This window comes from Salvelinus alpinus, chromosome 5 (assembly GCF_045679555.1).
Source record: "Salvelinus alpinus chromosome 5, SLU_Salpinus.1, whole genome shotgun sequence".
NCBI classification, from domain to species: Eukaryota; Metazoa; Chordata; class Actinopteri; order Salmoniformes; family Salmonidae; genus Salvelinus; species Salvelinus alpinus.
Window position 1 is genome coordinate 89,702,210 of NC_092090.1, and position 25,045 is coordinate 89,727,254.

Sequence of the window (25,045 nt, forward strand, 5' to 3'; positions counted from 1 at the left end):
GTGTATGTCTATGTGTATGTCTATGTGTATGTCTATGTCTATGTCTATGTCTATGTCTATGTCTATGTCTATGTCTATGTGTATGTCTATGTCTATGTCTATGTCTATGTCTATGTGTATGTCTATGTCTATGTCTATGTCTATGTGTATGTCTATGTGTATGTCTATGTGTATGTGTATGTGTATGTGTATGTCTATGTCTATGTCTATGTGTATGTCTATGTCTATGTCTATGTCTATGTCTATGTGTATGTGTATGTCTATGTCTATGTCTATGTCTATGTGTATGTGTATGTCTATGTCTATGTGTATGTCTATGTCTATGTGTATGTCTATGTGTATGTCTATGTCTATGTGTATGTGTATGTCTATGTGTATGTCTATGTCTATGTGTATGTGTATGTCTATGTCTATGTCTATGTCTATGTCTATGTGTATGTCTATGTCTATGTCTATGTGTATGTCTATGTGTATGTCTATGTCTATGTGTATGTCTATGTGTATGTCTATGTCTATGTCTATGTCTATGTGTATGTCTATGTGTATGTCTATGTGTATGTGTATGTCTATGTCTATGTCTATGTCTATGTCTATGTGTATGTCTATGTCTATGTGTATGTCTATGTGTATGTCTATGTCTATGTGTATGTGTATGTCTATGTGTATGTCTATGTCTATGTGTATGTGTATGTCTATGTGTATGTGTATGTGTATGTCTATGTGTATGTCTATGTCTATGTGTATGTCTATGTCTATGTGTATGTCTATGTCTATGTGTATGTGTATGTCTATGTGTATGTCTATGTGTATGTCTATGTGTATGTCTATGTGTATGTCTATGTGTATGTCTATGTCTATGTCTATGTGTATGTCTATGTGTATGTCTATGTGTATGTCTATGTGTATGTGTATGTGTATGTCTATGTGTATGTCTATGTCTATGTGTATGTCTATGTCTATGTGTATGTCTATGTCTATGTGTATGTCTATGTGTATGTCTATGTGTATGTGTATGTCTATGTCTATGTCTATGTGTATGTCTATGTCTATGTCTATGTCTATGTCTATGTCTATGTCTATGTGTATGTCTATGTGTATGTCTATGTGTATGTCTATGTCTATGTCTATGTGTATGTCTATGTGTATGTCTATGTGTATGTCTATGTGTATGTCTATGTGTATGTCTATGTCTATGTGTATGTCTATGTCTATGTGTATGTCTATGTGTATGTCTATGTGTATGTGTATGTCTATGTCTATGTCTATGTCTATGTGTATGTCTATGTCTATGTCTATGTGTATGTCTATGTCTATGTCTATGTCTATGTGTATGTCTATGTCTATGTCTATGTCTATGTCTATGTCTATGTCTATGTCTATGTCTATGTCTATGTCTATGTCTATGTCTATGTCTATGTCTATGTCTATGTCTATGTCTATGTGTATGTGTATGCAAGCTTCTCCTCCTCTCCTCTCCTCCTCTCCTCTCCTTCTCTCCTTTTAAAGTCAAGCATATTTCAGTCTAAGACAAAGCATTTCAAACACACACACACACAAAGTGAAATCTAAGCAAGCCTAGATATCTTATATTGAGTGATAATATAAAAAAAATTTGTTTGTACTAAGCTAAATTATTTAACGTCGTTGGCAGATAATTTAGCTTATTTTAACAAAAAAATAGCTTGATGCTTAGATTTCACTTTTGCCGTGCACACACACACACTTAGTAAATGCTTACATACAGGCTCTTCCCAACGATGCAGAGAGAGAGGATAATAGTAAAATAATAGCATGAGGAATAAATACACAATGAGTATCTATAACTTGGCTCTATACACAGGTACCAGTACCGAGTCCATGTTGAGGGGTATGCGTTCATGGAAGTAGATATGTACATATAGGTAGGGGTAAAGTGACTAAGCAACAGGGGAGTTTCAAACCCTGACTGCAGCAGTGCATACACCCACACACAATCACACACACACACCCACACACACACTCCAGGGTGACCTGTTTATGTTTGTGGTGTCTCACTCAGTTCAATGTTGCCATGGATCGGCGCCCTGGCATGAAGTATTGATAGTAATAATGTCTGAGAATCCGATGTGGCATCGTTTTGTCAACTTCCCTCCTCTAATCCCATGCAGTGTGCTAGCCTGTATCTGACCGCAGCTCAGCCTGCTCTCCCTGTTCCCACAACGTTGGGGTTGCCTTGACAAATCTATTGAAACGCCGGCCCCTGCTCCTCCATTGGCAGGGAGTGGGAGGGTGGCCTTTGAAATGCCTCCCCCCACTCATAGCCCACCAGCACAGCTGACATCTTCTTCTTCCAGACGGAATGAATTAGGGAGATACAATGAGACACTTGATACCTGTCTGTCTGCCTGTGCCTGCCTGCCTGCCTGCCTGCCTGCCTGCCTGCCTGTCTGCCTGTCTGTCTGCCTGTCTGTCTGTCTGTCTGTCTGTCTGTCTGTCTGTCTGTCTGTCTGTCTGTCTGTCTGTCTGTCTGTCTGCCTGTCTGCCTGCCTGTCTGCTGTCTGCCTGTCTGTCTGTCTGCCTGCCTGTCTGCCTGTCTGCCTGTCTGCCTGCCTGTCTGCCTGCCTGTCTGTCTGTCTGCCTGTCTGTCTGTCTGTCTGTCTGTCTGTCTGTCTGTCTGTCTGTCTGTCTGTCTGTCTGTCTGTCTGTCTGCCTGCCTGCCTGCCTGCCTGCAGGCCTCCCTCCCTCCCTCCCTCCCTCCCTCCAAAGAGCACAACTAGGGAAAGCCACGGCATCTTTTTGTTTACCAAAATGGCAGTCAAATCCCTATACTCCCCCCCAGCCCCTCCCAACACAAAAAGCCCCTCTATCTTGCCCACATTGCACACTCCTAAGCCACTCGATTGACAGGATGAAGGGAGGTGAGAAAATCTGATGCTGTGGCATGCAGGATATCATTCCCTTTTGTGTGCGTTTGATAGGTTGGAACACGGATGTGTGCATTGTAAAAACACCAAACACGGTCTGTGACATTTTCTCCTCACAAAAACAGCTATGCTGTATCTCGCTGTAACTAAATCTCTGGTTACACTAAAGTTCCTCCTCACGGAAAATGTTAAAGAAAGGTGACAACATAAAAAATGGTGCCCCTGAACCTTATAGCTATATCCCCATCAATATACGTACAAACCATGTTTTTTCTCTCTCCTTACTTCCTTATCAGATAGATGTGTGTATTTGTTGCCTACAGACATGAATAAGGTGGATTGATCCTCACTACAGGTGCATGACTCTGAAATGAACGGTTCCTCAAAGTAACTGAAAGTCCCTCCATTTCATTTACATGAAGTTGTTGTCAGAGAGTTGAGGGCTCCAGCTGAGGGCTCCAGCTGAGGGCTCCAGCTGAGGGCTCCAGCTGAGGGCTACAGCTGAGGGCTCCAGCTGAGGGCTCCAGCTGAGGGCTCCAGCTGAGGGCTCCAGCTGAGGGCTCCAGCTGAGGGCTCCAGCTGAGGGCTACAGCTGAGGGCTACAGCTGAGGGCTCCAGCTGAGGGCTCCAGCTGAGGGCTCCAGCTGAGGGCTACCCCGGAGGGCTATCCCTGAGGAAAATGTGCATGGTAGTATAAAAATCTGAAAATGGCCGCCCCGGAGGTAAGAAGACAACCGAGAGAAAACAAAGAGCATACCGACCGACCGGGCTGGCCTCTTCACCATATATCTATATGTGTAATTTCACTGGAGAACGCATGTGCTGACACACACACACACACACACACACACAACAGTCACACACACACAGTTTCTTTCTCTATCCCTCTCTCGCACACACACACACACAGGAATGTCCAGAAGACGCGGGTGGGTCCCGGGTGGGGGGCACAGTGACCCCTGGGTGGCAGAGGGCGCGGCGGGGGGGGGGGATGACAGGGTGAGGAAGGGTGTGGGTGTGGGTGTGGGGTGGCTTGTGACAACCTAGAGGCAGTGTGATGGTACCCAGGGTTCTAGGCAAGGTGTGTGGGCCTCATCGGCCCAGTCAGCTCCCTCTCTGTCCGACAGAAGGAGGACCTTGGGAGATCACTGGGGTGTGGAGGGGAGGGGGTGGTGATGGAGGGGGGTTCAAGGATGGGACCCCACTCCCAAAACACACACAAACACACCTCCACACACACAAGCACTGTATTGGCTATCAGGCGGGCCGAGGCGAAAGTAAACGAGAGCAGATAAGCTGTGATTGGTCAGGAGTGATTGGTCAGGAGGCCAGCCTAATCTCAGTGATTGGTCAGGAGGCCAGCCTAATCTCCTTTACATTTCTGTTTCTTCTATTTCACTTTTATCTTATCTCAGGAACGTCTTCTCCATGCATTCATCCTTCTCTTTATCCTCCCTCTCCCTCCTCCACACCCATCCCGTCAAACTAACACATACCACACTGCACCATCAACCCACTGGACATAACACACACTGTCAGTCGGAATCATCACACACACACACACACACACACACACACACACACACACACACACACACACACACACACACACACACACACACACACACACACACACACACACACACACACACACACACACACACACACACACACACACACACACACACACACACACACACACACACACACACACACACACACACACACACACACAATGCACTGTATAAAGCAGCATTTCACATGTAGAAGGGTGAAGACAAAAGGGAAGGGATAAAGATATGTTTGAAGAAGCGCTCCTCTGCTGTCTCTAAGTGTAAGGCTGTGGACTGGCGGAGGGGGTGGGGGGGTGTTGAGGGGTTATGGGTCACCAGGCTGCGTAGACACCCCCCTGGGGCGTCCCGGCTCGCCATCACAAACAAAATCTGACTAGTCTGAGCAATGTGTCACAGGGCTTTTAATTGCTTGTTCCTGTCTCCTTCCCCCGTCTCTCCTCCCTTCACCACCTCCTCCCCCCACAGCACTGCCGGAACTGGGTGTCAAGCCCCGAGCCCCTGGACACACCGGTGGAGCCCATGCTACCAGACTGCCCTCGCCTCTCTGCAGGTAGTGTGTGTGACAGTGGATTCAACACTCCGTACACCTTTCATCTCTCCCTCTGTCTCAATCTTTGTCTATATATATCTCTGTCTCTGTCTCTATCTCTGTATATACAGTGGGGAGAACAAGTATTTGATACACTGCCAATTTTGCAGGTTTTCCTACTTACAAAGCATGTAGAGGGCTGTAATTTTTTATCATAGGTACACTTCAACTGTGAGAGACGGAATCTAAAACAAAAATCCAGAAAATCACATTGTATGATTTTTAAGTAATTAATTTGCATTTTATTGCATGACATAAGTATTTGATCACCTACCAACCAGTAAGAATTCCGGCTCTCACAGACCTCTTAGTTTTTCTTTAAGAAGCCCTCCTGTTCTCCACTCATTACCTGTATTAACTGCACCTGTTTGAACTCGTTACCTGTATAAAAGACACCTGTCCACACACTCAATCAAACAGACTCCAACCTCTCCACAATGGCCAAGACCAGAGAGCTGTGTAAGGACATCAGGGATAAAAATGTAGACCTGCACATGGCTGGGATGGGCTACAGGACAATAGGCAAGCAGCTTGGTGAGAAGGCAACAACTGTTGGCGCAATTATTAGAAAATGGAAGAAGTTCAAGATGACGGTCAATCATCCTCGGTCTGGGGCTCCATGCAAGATCTCACCTCGTGGGGCATCAATGATCATGAGGAAGGTGAGGGATCAGCCCAGAACTACACGGCAGGACCTGGTCAATGACCTGAAGAGAGCTGGGACCACAGTCTCAAAGAAAACCATTAGCAACACACTACGCCGTCATGGATTAAAATCCTGCAGCGCACGCAAGGTCCCCCTGCTCAAGCCAGCGCATGTCCAGGCCCGTCGGAAGTTTGCCAATGACCATCTGGATGATCCAGAGGAGGAATGGGAGAAGGTCATGTGGTCTGATGAGACAAAAATAGAGCTTTTTGGTCTAAACTGCACTCGCCGTGTTTGGAGGAAGAAGAAGGATGAGTACAACCCCAAGAACACCATCCCAACCGTGAAGCATGGAGGTGGAAACATCATTCTTTGGGGATGCTTTTCTGCAAAGGGGACAGGACGACTGCACCGTATTGAGGGGAGGATGGATGGGGCCATGTATCGCGAGATCTTGGCCAACAACCTCCTTCCCTCAGTAAGAGCATTGAAGATGGGTCGTGGCTGGGTCTTCCAGCATGACAACGACACGAAGCACACAGCCATGGCAACTAAGGAGTGGCTCCGTAAGAAGCATCTCAAGGTCCTGGAGTGGCCTAGCCAGTCTCCAGACCTGAACCCAATAGAAAATCTTTGGATGGAGCTGAAACTCCGTATTGCCCAGCGACATCCCCGAAACCTGAAGGATCTGGAGAAGATCTGTAGGGAGGAGTGGGCCAAAATCCCTGCTGCAGTGTGTGCAAACCTAGTCAAGAACTACAGGAAACGTATGATCTCTATAATTGCAAACAAAGGTTTCTGTACCAAATATTAAGTTCTGCTTTTCTGATGTATCAAATACTTATGTCATGCAATAAAATGCAAATTAATTACTTAAAAATCATACAATGTGATTTTCTGGATTTTTGTTTTAGATTCCGTCTCTCATAGTTGAAGTGTACCTATGATAAAAATTACAGACCTCTACATGCTTTGTAAGTAGGAAAACCTGCAAAATCGGCAGTGTATCAAATACTTGTTCTCCCCACTGTATATATCTCTGTCTCTGTCTCTATCTCTGTATATATATATCTCTGTCTCTGTCTCTATCTCTGTATATATATATCTCTGTCTCTGTCTCTATCTCTGTATATATATATATCTCTGTCTCTGTCTCTATCTCTGTATATATATATCTCTCTATATGTTTTTTTGTATCTATCTCTCTCTATATATCTTTATATATATATATATATCTCTCTCTATATATACATATTTCTGTCTATCTCTCTATATTTATCTCTCTATATACAGTTGAAGTCGGAAGTTTACATACACCTCAGCCAAATACATTTAAACTCAGTTTTTCACAATTCCTGACATTTAATTCTAGTAAAAATTCCTTGTTTTAGGTAAGTTAGGATCACCACTTTATTTTAAGAATGTGAAATGTCAGAATAATAGCAGAGAGAATGATTTATTTCAGCTTTTATTTCTTTCACATTCCCAGTGGGTCAGAAGTTTACTTACACTCAATTAGTATTTGGTAGCATTGCCTTTAAATTGTTTAACTTGGGTCAAATGTTTCGGGTAGACTTCCACAAGCTTCCCACAACAAGTTGGGTGAATATTGGCCCATTCCTCCTGACAGAGCTGGTGTAACTGAGTCAGGTTTGTAGGCCTCCTTGCTCGCACACGCTTTTTAAGTTCTGCCCACAAATTTTCTATAGGATTGAGGTCAGGTTTTGTGATGGCCACTCCAATACCTTGACTTTGTTGTCCTTAAGCCATTTTGCCACAACTTTGGAAGTATGCTTGGGGTCATTGTCCATTTGGAAGACCCGTTTGCAACCAAGCTTTAGCTTCCTGACTGATGTTGCTCCAAAAAAATTATCCACATAATTTTTGTTCATCATGATGTTATCTATTTTGTGAAGTGCACCAGTCCCTCCTGCAGCAAAGCACCCCGAAAACATGATGCTGCCACCCCCGTGCTTCAAGGTTGGGATGGTGTTCTTCGGCTTGCAAGCTCCCCCTTTTTCCTCCAAACATAACAATGGTCATTAATGGCGAACAGTTCTATTTTTGTTTCATCAGAGCACAGGACATTTCTCCAAAAAGTATGAACTTTGTCCCCATGTGCAGTTGCAAACCGTAGTTTGGCTTTTTTATGGTGGTTTTGGAGCAGTGGCATCTTCCTTGCTGAGCGGCCTTTCAGGTTATGCCGATATAGGACTCGCTTTACTGTGGCTATAGATACTTCTGTACCTGTTTCCTCCAGCATCTTCACAAGGTCCTTTGCTGTTGTTCTGGGATTGATTTGCACTTTGCGCACCAAAGTACGTTCATCTCTAGGAGACAGAACGCGTCTCCTTCCTGAGCGGTATGACGGCTACATGGTCCCATGGTGTTTATACTTGTGTACTATTGTTTGTACAGATGAATGTGGTACCTTTAGGCATTTGGAAATTGCTCCCAAGGATGAACCAGACTTGTGGAGGTCTAAAAAAAAAATGTCTGAGGTCTTCGCTGATTTCTTTTGATTTTCCCATGATGTCAAGCGAAGAGGCACTGAGTTTGAAGGTAGGCCTTGAAATACATCCACAGGTACACCTCCAATTGACTCAAATTATGTCAATTAGCCTATCAGAAGCTTCTAAAACCATAACATCATTTTCTGGGATTTTCCAAGCTGTTTAAAGACACAGTCAACTTAGTGTATGTAAACTTCTGACCCACTGGAATTGTGATACAGTGAATTATAAGTGAAATAATCGGTCTGTAAACAATTGTTGGAAAAACACCATGAGGTTCCAGGACTTAATCACTGTTATACAGTACCAGTCAAAAGTTTGGACACACCTTCACTATTTTTACTATTTTCTACATTGTAGAATAATAGTGATGACATCAAAACTATGAAATATCACATATGGAATCATGTAGTATCCAATAAATGTTTGCTTTTCCTTCACTTTTCCTTCACTCTGCGGTCCAACTCATCCCAAACCATCTCAATTGGGTTGAGGTCGGGTGATTGTGGAGGCCGGGTCATCTGATGCAGCACTCCATCCCTCTCCTTCTTGGTCAAATAGCCCTTACACAGCCTGGAGGTGTTGGGTCATTGTCCTGTTGAAAAACAAATGATAGTCCCACTAAGCGCAAACCAGATGGGATGGCATATTGCTGCAGAATGCTGTGGTAGCCATGCTGGTTAAGTGTGCCTTGAATTCTAAATAAATCACTGACAGTGTCACCAGCAAAGCACCCCCACACCATCACACCTCCATGCTTCACGGTGGGAACTGCACATGTGGAGATCATCCATTCACCTACTCTGCATCTCACAAAGACACGGCAGTAGGAACCAAAAATCTCAAATTTGGACTCATCAGACCAAAGGACAGATTTTTTTTTTTGAGCTGTTCTTGCCATGTTATGGACTTGGTCTTTTACCAAATAAGGCTATCTTCTGTATACCACCTCTACCTTTTCACAGTACAGTTGATTGGCTCAAACACATTAGGAAGGAATGAAATTCCACAAATTAACTTTTAACAAGGCACACCTGTTAATTGAAATGTATACCTCATGAAGCTGTTTGAGAGAATTCCAAGAGTGTGTAAAGCTGTCATCACGGCAAAGGGTGGCTACTTTGAAGAATCTCACATTTAAAAAATATTTTGATTTGATTTGATTACTACATGATTCCATATGTGTTATTTCATAGTTTTGATGTCTTCACTATTATTCTACAATGTAGAAAATAGTAAAAATAGACAAAAACCCTTGAATGAGTAGGTGTGTCCAATCTTTTGACTGATACTGTATGTCACAGTTATCAGGACTTGTCTTATTCCGGGCATATTTGATTGAGCATTGGTCTTAATGACTTTTACATCAGTGATAATGAGAGAGAGTGAGTGTAAAGTTGCGTCCAGCTCAGCAAGTCTTTGGTGGCTAGTCGCTCTGGTCTCGTGTCAAAGGTTGATTTGATTGTCTTTGTGTCCTTGGAGGTTTGACAGGGAGCGAGGCACCACCATTGTGCCGTGAGTCACAAGAGAGCAGCTAGAGGTCACAGAGGTGGAGGGAAGGGTGTCAAAGTACCATGACCCAGCTTTTTCTCTGCTGAGGGAATGCTTCTCAATTCATCCCTCTATCCCTCCATCCATATCCTTGTCCATAATTCAGCTGTCACCACGGGGTGTGTGTGTGTGTGTGTGTGTGTGTGTGTGTGTGTGTGTGTGTGTGTGTGTGTGTGTGTGTGTGTGTGTGTGTGTGTGTGTGTGTGTGTGTGTGTGTGTGTGTGTGTGTGTGTGTGTGTGTGTGTGTGTGTGTGTGTGTGTGTGTGTGTCTGAATGCTACGATGGTAGGGGATTGCTCTGCTCTGAGGAGATAATGGCTAACCACAATGTGTTCATCAACAGACTTCAGTTTCCTCGTTGTCACTAACCTTACGCACACACACACAGACAGCATACCACACCAAGAGCTAACTGCACTCTTCTGGAGCCCGGGAAGCCTCCGGCTACTGGGACGCTATGGAGAATGGCGCCTGATCAGACAGACACTAAGACGGCTGAAGGCAAACCAAGGCATGCCATTGGCTGTCCTTCAGATGTTTTGGTTTGAGTGACAGAGCTGTCAGGCAGTGAGGAGGGAGTCACTGGCGGCACTGAAGGATGAGTCTCCCTTTCATTCCATCCTACTGATCTCTCTCTCTCGCTCTCTCTCTGTTTCTGTCTGTGTCTGTCTCTCATTCCCTTCCCTGTCTCTCCATGTGTGGTGCTGTTGTCGTGTAGGTGTTCTCCATGCAGGTTTTGGTGTTTGGCAGAAGGACCTGGAGACAGCTCTGTCTGTCTTTCTGTTGGTGCTAATCATCTGTGAAGCAACATTGGTACCAGCATGGCAATGCCCCACTGAGGGGCTGTTTAGTGTGAGGAGTGTCTGCTACCATCTCTGTTTATTGTTTTTAACGTGATAAACCCTGGACCGGTTCCCTGTTAGCCTGGCTAGCTTTTCTCCCTCTCTGTCTTTTTCATTTTCATTCCCTCTTTCAAAAGGAATCTTCCCCTAGAAGGTCACTGCTCCGGCGCTGGCAGCGGCCTGACAGACTGGCATCATTTTATCAGTTAGGAGCATGCTGAAAACTGCCTAAATATGCAGATAAAGTGGAACAAATCTCCTGCTGGAAAGCTTCTCCATGTGCCTGGGGGGCTGGGGAGAGGGGTAGGGGGGCTGGGGAGAGGGGCAGGGGGCTGGGGCCTACCCAGGGTCTGACTCACCACGGCTGGGCTGCAGTCACAGAACAGATAGCCAGGAGAGAGAGAGAGGCAGGGCTGGGCAGGCCCGCTCTAGAGTCAGGCTTAGAGTCACACAACAGTGATAGCACACTGTAGTTAAATAATAGTTATTTTTGATTTCGTGATTTTTTCCCATTCAACAAAATAGCAAACATTTCACCTAAGTAGCTAACAAAGAATTGATGCAATGTGGATGTATGAATTGATCAAACCAAAAGTGTCAAATAGAGAGATTTAAGAAAAGTCTAGTACGTTTTACCTGAACTCAAGACTTCCAGTGATTCCTACAAGCCTGTAGAAAGAAATGGATGATGTAGTGTGTGTCTGTGTTGCGGAGATGAGCGCTGTGATGAGATGAGCACAGTGTAAAGCCTCGCCCTGATGCGGCACGCACCGCTGACCATGAAACATCTGCTTGTCGCCACCTCCGCCCGGCCTACAGGCCCCCGTCCATCCGTCTGATGGATGTTTATCTGTTGAGTTACACTTCCAGAGGAAACGCATCCCGCCTCATCTCCTCACTTCCTCTGTTTTTTCAGCTTTACTTTTTTCAGGGGTCGGGGGGGTGCCTGCTGGCTCATCGAAAGATCAGATGAAGAGGGGAAGGGCGTATTTTTGGCTTGTCTTTACTGACGTTAGCGTGGCCTAGCGTTAGAGGAGCCTAGCGTTAGAAGAGCCTAGCGTTAGAGGAGCCTAGCGTTAGAGGAGCCTAGCGTTAGCGTGGCCTAGTGTTAGAGGAGCCTAGCGTTAGAAGAGCCTAGCGTTAGAGGAGCGTAGCGTTAGAGGAGCGTAGCGTTAGAGGGGCCTAGCGTTAGCGTGGCCTAGCGTTAGAGGAGCCTAGCATTAGAAGAGCGTAGCGTTAGAGGGGCCTAGCGTTAGCGTGGCCTAGCGTTAGAGGATCCTAGCGTTAGAGGAGCCTAGCGTTAGAGGATCCTAGCGTTAGAGGAGCCTAGCGTTAGAGGATCCTAGCGTTAGAGGAGCCTAGCGTTAGCGTGGCCTAGCGTTTGAGGAGCCTAGCGTAGCAGGAAATAGCTAGGGTAAGCGGTGGTGAACCAGAAACAAACTCTGACCCTGATCCTGTCACGGTGCTCATCTCCGGGTCAAGCTATCGTCTGGATCGTACAGGTGCCAAGCTCGGTCTAGACTGACACGGCCTTGTGGAAAACGCTGACCTGGCAGTTGCTTGGCTCTTATGGTTCTGTCACCATCCACCTCTCTGAGAACACCATAGACATGGACGGCTTTTAGATACAACCACAGACAGAGGTGATTGTGTGTTGGAGGGATGTTACGGTATTCAAGGAACATGGACCGCATTTTTATTTGTAGAATGTTTGAAGAACGGTTGATACTGTTTATTGGTGAAATATTAATCTATATCTTAAATGTTAGGTAGAAAAATAGAAGCTTAGTATCTAGTAGCTGAGTAGCTAAGTGATTTTTAGGCATGTGTGAGATGCTGTGTCTATGTTCAGGAAACACGTTGGCTGCCGTCATCAGCCTCTCCTCCCAGCCTAACCAGCCTTTCATCTTCTTCTTCCTCTGTACTAACTAGAGTTTCAACATTCTGTGAACTTTCCATAAATTCCCTAGTTTTCCTGAAATCCCAGTTGGAGGATTCCCGGAATCAGGAGGGATTTCCAACTGGGATTTCTTGAAAATGACCGTAGTACTAACACACGCCACCACTACACATATTGTCACAAATCGTTGTGCCGCTTGTGTCATGTATTGAATGTATCTTACTCTTATTTATAAGCTCCCCCTGCCCTCCCTCTATCCCTCTACCCCCTCTTTCTCCCACTACCCCCTCTTTCTCCCACCTCCCTCTACCCCCCTCTCTTTCTCTCCCTCCCTCTCTCCCCTCCCTCTTTCTCCCCTCCCTCTGTCTTACTCTTTCTCCTTTCCCTTTTTCTCCTCCTCTCTCTCCCCCTCCCTCTCTCTCTCTCTCTCTCTCACCCCTCGCTCTCCCCCCTCACTCTCTCTCTCTCTCCATTGTAGAGGATCGGAAGACATGGCCTTCATTTGCTATTTCTCTTTAAAATGGAGTTGAGCCCTAAAGGTGCTTGATCCGTGTGCCCCGGCACCAGACTGGTGGGCACTGACCCACTTGGCTCACAGCTTTATGTAATGAAGCCTGAGTTTTAAAGATCCATGCAGACAGGAGCAGACCACTGGAGAGAGAATCATCTTTATTTTGCCATCTACTTTCCTTCCTCCCTTTTCTGTGTCTCTGAGTTTGTTGTACCTCTGTGATTGGTCTACAACAAAGAAAGCCTCTGACGGGGTCATATTCAAGGCACTGAGTCAACAAATATTATGTACGAGGGGCTAATGTGGAGGGAGGAGGTGGAAGGGAACAGCTTCAAGAAACAGTCAAAGCTGTACAGGAGATCTTACTTAGTCTTTCTCTTTGTCTCCCTTTTAAAAAAATAGACTCTGTATGGAATTTTTGACATCTGTTTTGGAGACATTGGCAGGTTAAAGTATCTGAGTGGCATGATGCAGAGAGAGATAGAAAAACCTCAATTTTCATACTAACAGAAACGGGGAAACGACACAAGTGAAAGTAATTTGACCCGGAATGAACAGACTGACCCAGGCTGCAACCCCCTACATGTAAACTTAGGGTGACAATATGAAAAAAGATCCCCCTTGAGAGAGAAGGGAGCCTTGAGAGGAACCCGATTGCTTTGTATCAAAGACCCGGTCACTTTGATCACTTCGAGATGACTGTGTGTGTCTATCGACTGATCTTGGTGTTCCCTGTCTCTGTCTGTGACGTTTGTCTGAAGTCTGATTAGAGTTAGGACATGTTGCATACCATCTACCATCAGAACATATACACCATTCTGCCATGGGCCTTGGCGAGGTCTCCGTTTTCTCAATAATACAACATAAATATGTGTTTCATGATAACATTAGAAGCTTATTGTTACATCCCAAAATCAATATGTTGAATGTATGTCTGTATCAACTGTATGTACAGTACCAGTCAAAAGTTTGGACACACCTACACGTTCAAGGGTTTTTCTTTATTTTACTATTTTCTACATTGTAGAATAATAGTGAAGACATCAAAACTATGAAATAACATATATGGAATCATGTAGTAACCAAAAAAGTGTTAAACAAATCAAAATATAGTTGCCACCCTTTGCCTTTATGACAGCTTTGCACACTCTTGGCATTCTCTCAACCAGCTTCATTAGGTAGTCACCTGGAATGCATTTCAATTAACAGATGTGCCTTGTTAAAAGTTATTTTGTGGAATGTATTTCCATATTAATGCATTTAAGCCAATCAGTTGTGTTGTGACAAGGTAGGGATGGTATACAGAAGATTGCCCTATTTGGTAATAGACCAAGTCCATATTATGGCAAGAACAGCTCAAATAAGCAAAGAGAAATGACAGTCCATCATTACTTTAAGACATGAAGGTCAGTTAATACGGAAAATGTCAAGAGCTTTGAACGTTTCTTCAAGTGCAGTCGCAAAAACTGTCAAGCGCTATGATGAAACTGGCTCTCATGAGGACCGCCATAGGAAAGAAAGACCCAGAGTTACCTCTGCTGCAGAGGATAAGTTCGTGGCGTTACCAGCCTCAAATCGCCAATTAACGTCACCTCAGATTGCACCTTACAGAGTTAAGGTAACAGACACATCTCAACATCAACCTTTCAGAGGAGGCTGCGTGAATCAGGCCTTCATGATCAAATTGCTGCAAAGAAACCATTATTAAAGGACACCAATGAGAAGAATAGACTTGGTTGAGCCAAGAAACACAAGCAATTTACATTAGACCTGTGGAAATCTGTCCTTTGGTCTGATTAGTACACATTTTTTAGTTTTGCTTCCAACCGCCGTGTCTTTAAGACGCAGAGTAGGTGAACGGATGATCACCGCATGTGTGGTTCCCACCGTGAAGCATGGAGGAGGAGGTGCGATGGTGTGTGGGTGCTTTGCTGGTGACACTGTCAGTGATTTATTTAGAATTCAAGGCACACTTAACCAGCATGGCTACCACATCATTCTGCAGCGATACGCCATCCCACATGGTTTGCGCTTAGTGGGACTATCATTTGTTTTTCAACAGGACAATGACCCAAAACAAAACTCCAGGCTGTGTAAGGGCTATTTGACCAAGAAGGAGAGTGATGGAGTGCTGAATCAGATGACCTGGTCTCCACAATCATCCGACCTCAACCCAATTGAGATGGTTTGGGATGAGTTGGACCACAGAGTGAAGGAAAAACATCCAACAAGTGCTCAGCGTATGTGGGAACTCCTTCAAGACTGTTGGAGAAGCATTCCAGGTGACTACCTCATGAAGCTGGTTGAGAGAATGCAAAGCTGTCATCAAGGCAAAGGATAGCTACTTTGAAGAATCTGAAATACAAGTATATTTTGATTTAACACTTTTGTTTACTACATGAATCCATATGTGTTATTTCATAGTTTTAATGTCTTCACTATTATTCTACAATGTAGAAAATATAAAAAAATAAATAAAAACTCTTGAATGAGTAGGTGTGTCCAAACTTTTGACTGGTAGTACTGTATGTGTGCATAGAATGACAGAGAGTGGCAGCTACACTGTGTGATTCCATTGAGAGTAGCATGGCCCTGTCTAGACTTTTGTCTGGGAGTATTGGGTGGAATTCTCCCTGGTCTAGTCTAGTAATGGTCTCTCTCATGAGGCTGTCAAAGTGATAATAAGCTGGTCAGGCTGACTTGGTAAAAATATGAAAACGCTGCAGCCCCAGCTGTCTCCGTGAAAACCGCCTCACCGAGTCTTTATGCTATCTCTTTTATTCCTGTTAATCTCATTTTATCTCCGAGCCTTTTCCCTCATCACATCCACGCCTGTAATCTCGCGCCCACATTTTTTTATTAGAAATTGTATGGCAACTGGTTGCTAAGCAACACTGAAGGTCAGGTAAAATTTGTTGTATTTTTTTTTGTAGTAGAGCCCACGTACAGGTAACTGCCAAAATAATAGAAACACTTGAGTAAATGAGGGTACAAAGTGTAATGAAAGCAGGCGCTTCCACATAGGTGTGGTTCCTAAGTTAATTAAGCAATTAACATCCCATCATGCTTAGGGTCATGTATAAAAATGATGTACAGGCCATTATTTTGGCTACCATGACTATGCTCCCATAGGATGACAATGCCCCCATCCACAGGGCACAGGTGGTCACTGAATGGTCATGAAAACGATGTAAACCATATGCCATGGCCATCTCATTCACCAGATCTCAACCCAATTGAACACTTATGGGAGATTCTGGAGCAGTGGCTGAGATAGCATTTTCCACCACCATCAACAAAACACCAAATTATGGAATTTGTTGTGGAAGAATGGTGTCGCATCCCTCCAATAAAGATCCAGTAGAATCTATGCCAAGGTGCATTGAAGCTGTTCCGGCTCGTGGTGGTGGCTTTTATGTAATATTAGTGTTTACGTTACCCGTCACCTCGACCTGCGTTCAGCACCTATTCACCTTTTTGCATCTATTGTGGTCCCATGTGGCTTAGTTGGTAGAGCATGGTGCTTGCAATTCCAGGGTTTCGTGGGTTTGATTCCCACTGGGGCCACATGGACACATGACTGTTAGTCTCTTTGGATCAAAGTGTGTGCTACATAGCACACACTGCCTTCAGAACGTGTTCACACCCTTTGACGTATTCCACATGTTGTTGCCTTTCAGCCTGAATTCAAAATGGATTAAATCATTTTTTAATGTCAAAGTGAAAACATGATTTTAGACATTTTTGCTAACTTATGAAAAATATCTCATTTGCAAAAGTATTCACACCCTTGAGTCAATGCATGTCAGAATCACATTTTGCAGCAATTACAGCTGTGTGTCATTCTGGGTAAGTCTGTAAGAGTTTTGCAGACCTGGATTGTACTATACAGTTGAAGTCGGAAGTTTACATACACTTAGGTTGGAGTCATTAAATCAAATTTTTTAACCACTCCACAAATGTTTTGTTAACAAACTAGAGTTTTGGCAAGTCGGTTAGGACATCTACTTTGTGCATGACACAAGTCACTTTTCCAACTATTGTTTACAGACAGATTATTTCAGTTATATTTCACTGTATCACTATTCCAGTGGGTCAGAAGTTTACATAAACTAAGTTGAGCTTGGAAAATTCCAGAAAATGATGTCATGGCTTTAGAAGCTTTTGATAGGCTAATTGACATCATTTGAGTCAATTGAAGGTGTACCCGTGGATGTATTTCAAGGCCTACCTTCAAACTCAGTGCCTATTTGTTTGACATCATGGGAAAATCAAAAGAAATCAGCCAAGACTTCGGAAAATAAATTGTAGACCTCCACAAGTCTGGTTCATCCTTGGGAGCAATTTCCAAATGCCTAAAGGTACCTCATTCATCTGTACAAACAATAGTACACAAGTATAAACACCATGGGACCACGCAGCCGTCATACCGCTCAGGAAGGAGACACGTTCTGTTTCCTACAGAGGAACTTACTTTGGTGCGAAAAGTGCAAATCAATTCCAGAACAACAGCAAAGAACCTTGTGAAGATGCTGGAGGAAACAGATACGAAGTATCAACGTAACCTGAAAGGCCGCTCATCAAGGAAGAAGCCACTGCTCCAAAACCGCCATAAAAAAGCCTGACTACGGTTTGCAACTGCACATGGGGACAAAGATCTTACTTTTTGGAGAAATGTCCTGTGGTCTGATGAAACAAAAAAAAGAACTGTTCGGCCATAATGACCATCGCTATGTTTGGAGGAAAAAAGGCGGAGGCTTGCAAGCCGAAGAATACCATCCCAACCGTGAAGCACAGGGGTGGCAGCATCATGTTGTGGGGGTGCTTTGCTGCAGGAGGGACTGGTGCACTTCACAAAATAGATTGCATCATGAGGTAGGAAAATTATGTGGATATATTGAAGTCTGGAAGTTAAAGCTTGGTCGCAAATGTGTCTTCCAAATGGACAATGACCCCAAGCATACTTCCAAAGTTGTGGCAAAATGGCTTAAGGACAAGGGTCTATTTTTCTCCACTTCCTGTCTGACTTACGTTCCCTAAATAAACTGCCTGTTACTCAGGCCCAGAAGCCAGGATATGCATATAATTGGTACCATTGGATAGAACACACTTTGAAGTTTGTAGAAATGTTAAAATAATGTATGAGACTATAACACAATAGATATGGTAGGAGAAATTCCAAAGAAAAACCAATTGGAAATAAAAAGAATTGAGAGCCCATGCTCTTCCAACGGAACGTATAGGGTCATATCCAAATCCATCTCCCAGTTTGCAATTCCTATGACTTCCACTAGATGTCATCAGTCTTTGTTCAAGGTTTCATGCTTGTTTCTTCCCAAACGAGGAAGAATTTTGAGTTTTAGTACTGGGAGTCAGAGTTGGAAATCAGTCTGTACGCGTGTGACAAAGAGGACGCGCACCTGCTGATTTTGCTTTTCTATTGAACATACTTCTTTCCGTATGAAATATTAATTACATTTTAGGGTACCTGAGGATTAAATAGATACTTATTTTGACTTGTTTTTACAAAGTTTAGCGGTAGCTTTTTGGATTCCTTTCTCTGCATGTTGAACGAGTGGATTACTCAAATCGATGGCGCCAACTAAACTGACTTTTTGGGATATAAAGAAGGATTTTATCTAACAAAACAACCATGCATGTTGCAGCTGGGACCTTTTGGATTGCAAATCAGAGGAAGATTTTCAAAAAGTGAATATTTAATTGCCATTTGTGATTTTATGAAGCCTGTGCTGGTTGAAAAATATTTAGATGTGGGGCGCCGTTCTCAAACAATCACATGGCATGCTTTCGCTGTAAAGCCTATTGTTAACCGGACAATGCAGTTAGATGAGCACGACTTTAAGCTTTTAACCGATATAAGACACTTGTATGTACCTAAGTGTTTAATATCCATAGTTCTTATGATTATTTATTTGAATTGCACGCCCTCCAATTTCACCGGAAGTTGTTGACAGGTGTCCCACTGACGCCTAGCCCTGAGAAGTTTTAAGGACAACAAGGTCAAAGTATTGGAGTGGCCATCACAAAGCCCTGACCTCAATCCTATAGAAAATTTGTGAGCAGAACTGAAAAAGCGTGTGTGAGCAAGGAGGCCTACAAACCTGACTCAGTTACACAAGCTCTGTCAGGAGGAATGGACCAAAATTCATCCAACTTATTGTGGGAAGCTTGTGGAAGGCTACTCAAAACATTTGACCCAAGTAAAACAATTTAAAGGCATTGCTACCAAATACGAATTGAGTGTATGTAAACTTCTGACCCACTGGGAATGTGATGAAAGAAATGAAAGCTGAAAGAAATAATTCTCTCTACTATTATTCTGACATTTCACATTCTTAAAATAAAGGAGTGATCCTAACTGACCTAAGACAGGGAGTTTTTACTAGGATTAAATGTCAGGAATTGTGAAAAACTGAGTTTAAATGTATTTGGCTAAGGTGTATGTAAACTTCCGACTTCAACTGTATATGCACATTATTATTAAAAAATTCTTCATGCACTTTAAAGTTGGTTGTTGATCATTGCTAAACAGCCATTTTCAAGTCTTACCATATATTTTTTTATGCTGATTTAAGTAAAAACTAACTAGCCATTCAATGTCGTCTTGGTAAGCAACTCCAGTGTAGATTTGGCCATGTGTTTTAGGTTATTGTCCTGCTGAAAGGTGAATTTATCTCCCAGTGTCTGTTGGAAAACAGACTGAACCAGGTGTTCCTCTAGGCTTTTTCCTGTGCTTAGCTTTATTCTGTTTATCACAAAAAAACTCCCTCGTCCTTGCTGATGACAAGCATACCCATAACATGATGCAGCCACCACCATGCTTGAAAATATGAAGAGCGGTACTCAGTAATCTGTTGTGTTGGATTTGCCCCAAACAAACTCTTTGTATTCAGGACATAAAGTACAATTCTTAGTTAGATCTTTTGCAGTTTTACTTTAGTTTATTATTGCAAACATGATGCATTTTTATTTCTTCTGTCCAGGCTTCCTTCTTATCGCTCTGTCATTCAGGTTTGTTTTGTGTAGTAACTACAATGGTGTTGATCCATCCTCAGTTTTCTCCAATCACAGTGGCGCAGCAGTCTAAGGGACTGCATCTCAGTGCTTGAGGCGTCACTACAGACACCCTGGTTCGAATCCAGGCTGTATCACAACCGGCTGTGATTGGGAGTCCTAAAGGGCGGCGCACAATTGGTCCAGCATCGTCCGGTGTACAATGACGGTGTAGGCCGTCATTGTAAATAGGAATTTGTAAATGTAACCTTTATTTAACTAGGCAAGTCAGAACAAATTGTTATTTATGATGACGGCCTACCGGGGAATAGTATGTTAACTGCCTTGTTCAGGGGCAGAATTTTTACCTTTGCTGTGTGCTTAGGGTCGTTGTCCTGTTGGAACGTGAACCTTCACCCCAGTCTGAAGTCCTGAGTGCTCTGGAGCAGGTTTCATCAAGGATCTCTCTGTACTTTGCTCGGTTCATCTTTGCCTTAATCCTGACCAGTCTCCCAGTCCGATGCTGCCACCACCATGCTTCTCCATAGGGATGGTGCCAGATTTCCTCCAGACGTGGCACTTGGCATTCAGATCAAAGAGTTAAATTTTGGTTTCATCAGACCAGAGAATTTTGTTTCTCATGATCTGAGAGTCTTTAGGTGCCTTTTTGCAAACTCCAAGCGTGCTATAATGTGCCTTTTACTGAGGAGGGGCTTCTTGGCCTGATTGGTGGAGTACTGCAGAGATGGTCATCCTTCTGGAAGGTTATTCCATCTCCACAGAGGAACTCTAGAGCTCTGTCAGAGTGACTATCGGGTTCTTGGTTACCTCCCTGACCAGACATTAATTATTGTCATCAAGTATATTGCTCTGACCATGCATTGATCATCTGAAATTGTTGATCTAATTCTATGTTACTTCTGTATCTATGAGTGTAGCCTGTGTGTTTATTCTAATGTTGTCTATTTTATTTTACATTATAAGACAGCACAGTATGCAGTAAGGCTCTGGGTCTCCCACCCATAGTGGAGCCCACCATACCCAGGGTATCTGTCTGTAGTTCACCATACCCTGGGTATCTGTCTGTAGTTCACCATACCCTGGGTATCTGTCTGTAGTTCACCATACCCTGGGTATCTGTCTGTAGTTCACCATACCCTGGGTATCTGTCTGTAGTTCACCATACCCTGGGTATCTGTCTGTGGTTCACCATACCCAGGGTATCTGTCTGTGGTTCACCATACCCAGGGTATCTGTCTGTGGTTCACCATACCCTGGGTATCTGTCTGTGGTTCACCATACCCAGGGTATCTGTCTGTAGATCACCATACCCTGGGTATCTGTCTGTAGTTCACCATACCCTGGGGTATCTGTCTGTAGGTCACCATACCCTGGGTATCTGTCTGTAGTTCACCATACCCAGGGTCCCTGTCTGTAGTTCACCATACCCGGGGTATCTGTCTGTAGTTCTCCATACCCTGGGTATCTGTCTGTAGTTCTCCATACCCTGGGTATCTGTCTGTAGTTCACCATACCCTGGGTATCTGTCTGTAGTTCACCATACCCTGGGTATATGTCTGTAGTTTCCCATACCCTGGGTATCTGTCTGTAGTTCACCATACCCAGGGTATCTGTCTGTAGTTCACCATACCCTGGGTATATGTCTGTAGTTTCCCATACCCTGGGTATCTGTCTGTAGTTCACCATACCCTGGGTATCTGTCTGTAGTTCACCATACCCTGGGTATCTGTCTGTAGATCACCATACCCTGGGTCTCTGTCTGTAGATTCACCATACCCAGGGTATCTGTCTGTAGTTCCCCATACCCGGGGTATCTGTCTGTAGTTCACCATACCCGGGGTCTCTGTCTGTAGTTCACCATACCCTGGGTATCTGTCTGTAGTTAGCCATACCCTGGGTATCTGTCTGTAGTTCACCATACCATGGGTATCTGTCTGTAGTTCACCATACCCTGGGTATCTGTCTGTAGATCACCATACCCAGGGTCTCTGTCTGTAGTTCACCATACCCTGTGTATCTGTCTGTAGGTTCACCATACCCTGGGGTATCTGTCTGTAGTTCACCATACCCGGGGTATCTGTCTGTAGGTTCACCATACCTGGGTACTGTCTGTATCCCATCCGGGATCTGTAGGTTCACCATACCCTGGGTCTCTGTCTGTAGTTCACCATACCCGGGGTATCTGTCTGTAGGTTCACCATACACTGGGTATCTGTCTGTAGATCACCATACCCAGGGTATCTGACTGTAGTTCACCATACCCTGGGGTATCTGTCTGTAGTTCACCATACCCTGGGGTATCTGTCTGTAGTTCACCATACCCAGGGTATCTGTCTGTAGTTCACCATACCCTGGGTATCTGTCTGTAGTTCACCATACCCTGGGTATCTGTCTGTAGTTCACCATACCCTGGGTTTCTGTCTGTAGTTCACCATACCCTGGGTTTCTGTCTGTAGTTCACCATACCCAGGGTATCTGTCTGTAGTTCACCATACCCTGGGTATCTGTCTGTAGTTCACCATACCCTGGGTATCTGTCTGTGGTTCACCATACCCAGGGTATCTGTCTGTGGTTCACCATACCCTGGGTATCTGTCTGTGGTTCACCATACCCAGGGTATCTGTCTGTAGATCACCATACCCTGGGTATCTGTCTGTAGTTCACCATACCCTGGGGTATCTGTCTGTAGGTCACCATACCCTGGGTATCTGTCTGTAGTTCACCATACACAGGGTCCCTGTCTGTAGTTCACCATACCCGGGGTATCTGTCTGTAGTTCTCCATACCCTGGGTATCTGTCTTTAGTTCTCCATACCCTGGGTATCTGTCTGTAGTTCTCCATACCCTGGGTATCTGTCTGTAGTTCACCATACCCTGGGGTATCTGTCTGTAGGTCACCATACCCTGGGTATCTGTCTGTAGATCACCATACCCTGGGTATCTGTCTGTAGTTCACCATACCCAGGGTCCCTGTCTGTAGTTCACCATACCCGGGGTATCTGTCTGTAGTTCTCCATACCCTGGGTATCTGTCTGTAGTTCTCCATACCCTGGGTATCTGTCTGTAGTTCACCATACCCTGGGTATCTGTCTGTAGTTCACCATACCCTGGGTATCTGTCTGTGGTTCACCATACCCAGGGTATCTGTCTGTAGATCACCATACCCTGGGTATCTGTCTGTAGTTCACCATACCCTGGGGTATCTGTCTGTAGGTCACCATACCCTGGGTATCTGTCTGTAGTTCACCATACCCAGGGTCCCTGTCTGTAGTTCACCATACCCGGGGTATCTGTCTGTAGTTCTCCATACCCTGGGTATCTGTCTGTAGTTCTCCATACCCTGGGTATCTGTCTGTAGTTCACCATACCCTGGGTATCTGTCTGTAGTTCACCATACCCTGGGTATATGTCTGTAGTTTCCCATACCCTGGGTATCTGTCTGTAGTTCACCATACCCAGGGTATCTGTCTGTAGTTCACCATACCCTGGGTATATGTCTGTAGTTTCCCATACCCTGGGTATCTGTCTGTAGTTCACCATACCCTGGGTATCTGTCTGTAGTTCACCATACCCTGGGTATCTGTCTGTAGATCACCATACCCAGGGTCTCTGTCTGTAGATTCACCATACCCAGGGTATCTGTCTGTAGTTCCCCATACCCGGGGTATCTGCCTGTAGTTCACCATACCCTGGGGTATCTGTCTGTAGTTCACCATACCCAGGGTATCTGTCTGTAGTTCACCATACCCTGGGTATCTGTCTGTAGTTCACCATACCCAGGGTATCTGTCTGTAGTTCACCATACCCTGGGTATCTGTCTGTAGTTCACCATACCCTGGGTATCTGTCTGTAGTTCACCATACCCAGGGTATCTGTCTGTAGTTCACCATACCCTGGGTATCTGTCTGTAGTTCACCATACCCTGGGTATCTGTCTGTAGTTCACCATACCCAGGGTATCTGTCTGTAGTTCACCATACCCTGGGTATCTGTCTGTAGTTCACCATACCCTGGGTATCTGTCTGTAGTTCACCATACCCTGGGTATCTGTCTGTAGTTCACCATACCCTGGGTATCTGTCTGTGGTTCACCATACCCAGGGTATCTGTCTGTGGTTCACCATACCCTGGGTATCTGTCTGTGGTTCACCATACCCAGGGTATCTGTCTGTAGATCACCATACCCTGGGTATCTGCCTGTAGTTCACCATACCCTGGGGTATCTGTCTGTAGTTCACCATACCCAGGGTCTCTGTCTGTAGTTCACCATACCCTGGGGTATCTGCCTGTAGTTCACCATACCCTGGGTATCTGTCTGTAGTTCACCATACCCTGGGTATCTGTCTGTAGTTCACCATACCCTGGGTCCCTGTCTGTAGATCACCATACCCTGGGTATATGTCTGTAGTTCACCATACTCTGGGTATGTGTCTGTAGATCACCATACCCTGGGTATATGTCTGTAGTTCACCATACTCTGGGTATGTGTCTGTAGATACGCTGCTGGTCCCTGACAATAAGTGAATGGATATGAGCGTACCAGGGAGATGGCTGACACATGGTCATGAGGTCCTATGAGGTCCCAGTTCCTCTCACTATTAAGGGTGTTAATAGAAAACTGTGTGAGTAGGGTGTCTGTGTGGGGTGTTGGGTGGCAGAGGGTTCATCTGTGGAGGGGGGGGTAAAGTTGTCTGAATGCTTTCCATCTGAAACAGTTCATGCGTATATTATGACGACATTTTGTGACTTTTTTTTGCCTTTGGTGTTCAGCAAAGGGTTTTTTCTTCTGTTCGTGCACACAAAACATTTTCTCGAGGTAAGCTGAAGTTCGTGAGGTGAAGTCTACGCTCCTTTGTCAGTCATAGGTCAACCATAGGGATTTTTCAAATAAGTGTTTGTTGTTATTCAACGATAGACAACTTGTTTTCATGCACATTTCTTGAGGAAGTGTATACTGGAAAAGGTGTCTCAAGAGGTGTCTCAA

The 25,045-nt window shown here is 44.4% G+C and overlaps 1 protein-coding gene across 1 annotated transcript in view; it reads left to right on the forward strand.

The window, feature by feature from the left end:
* Positions 1-25,045, forward strand: part of LOC139577180 (cotranscriptional regulator ARB2A homolog) — a 331,393-nt gene that overhangs the window by 251,327 nt on the left and 55,021 nt on the right. Inside the window, exon 13 of the mRNA XM_071404090.1 lies at positions 4,943-5,027. Within this exon, the coding sequence (XP_071260191.1) occupies positions 4,943-5,027 (85 nt within the window). The remainder of the gene's footprint in view (positions 1-4,942; positions 5,028-25,045) is intronic.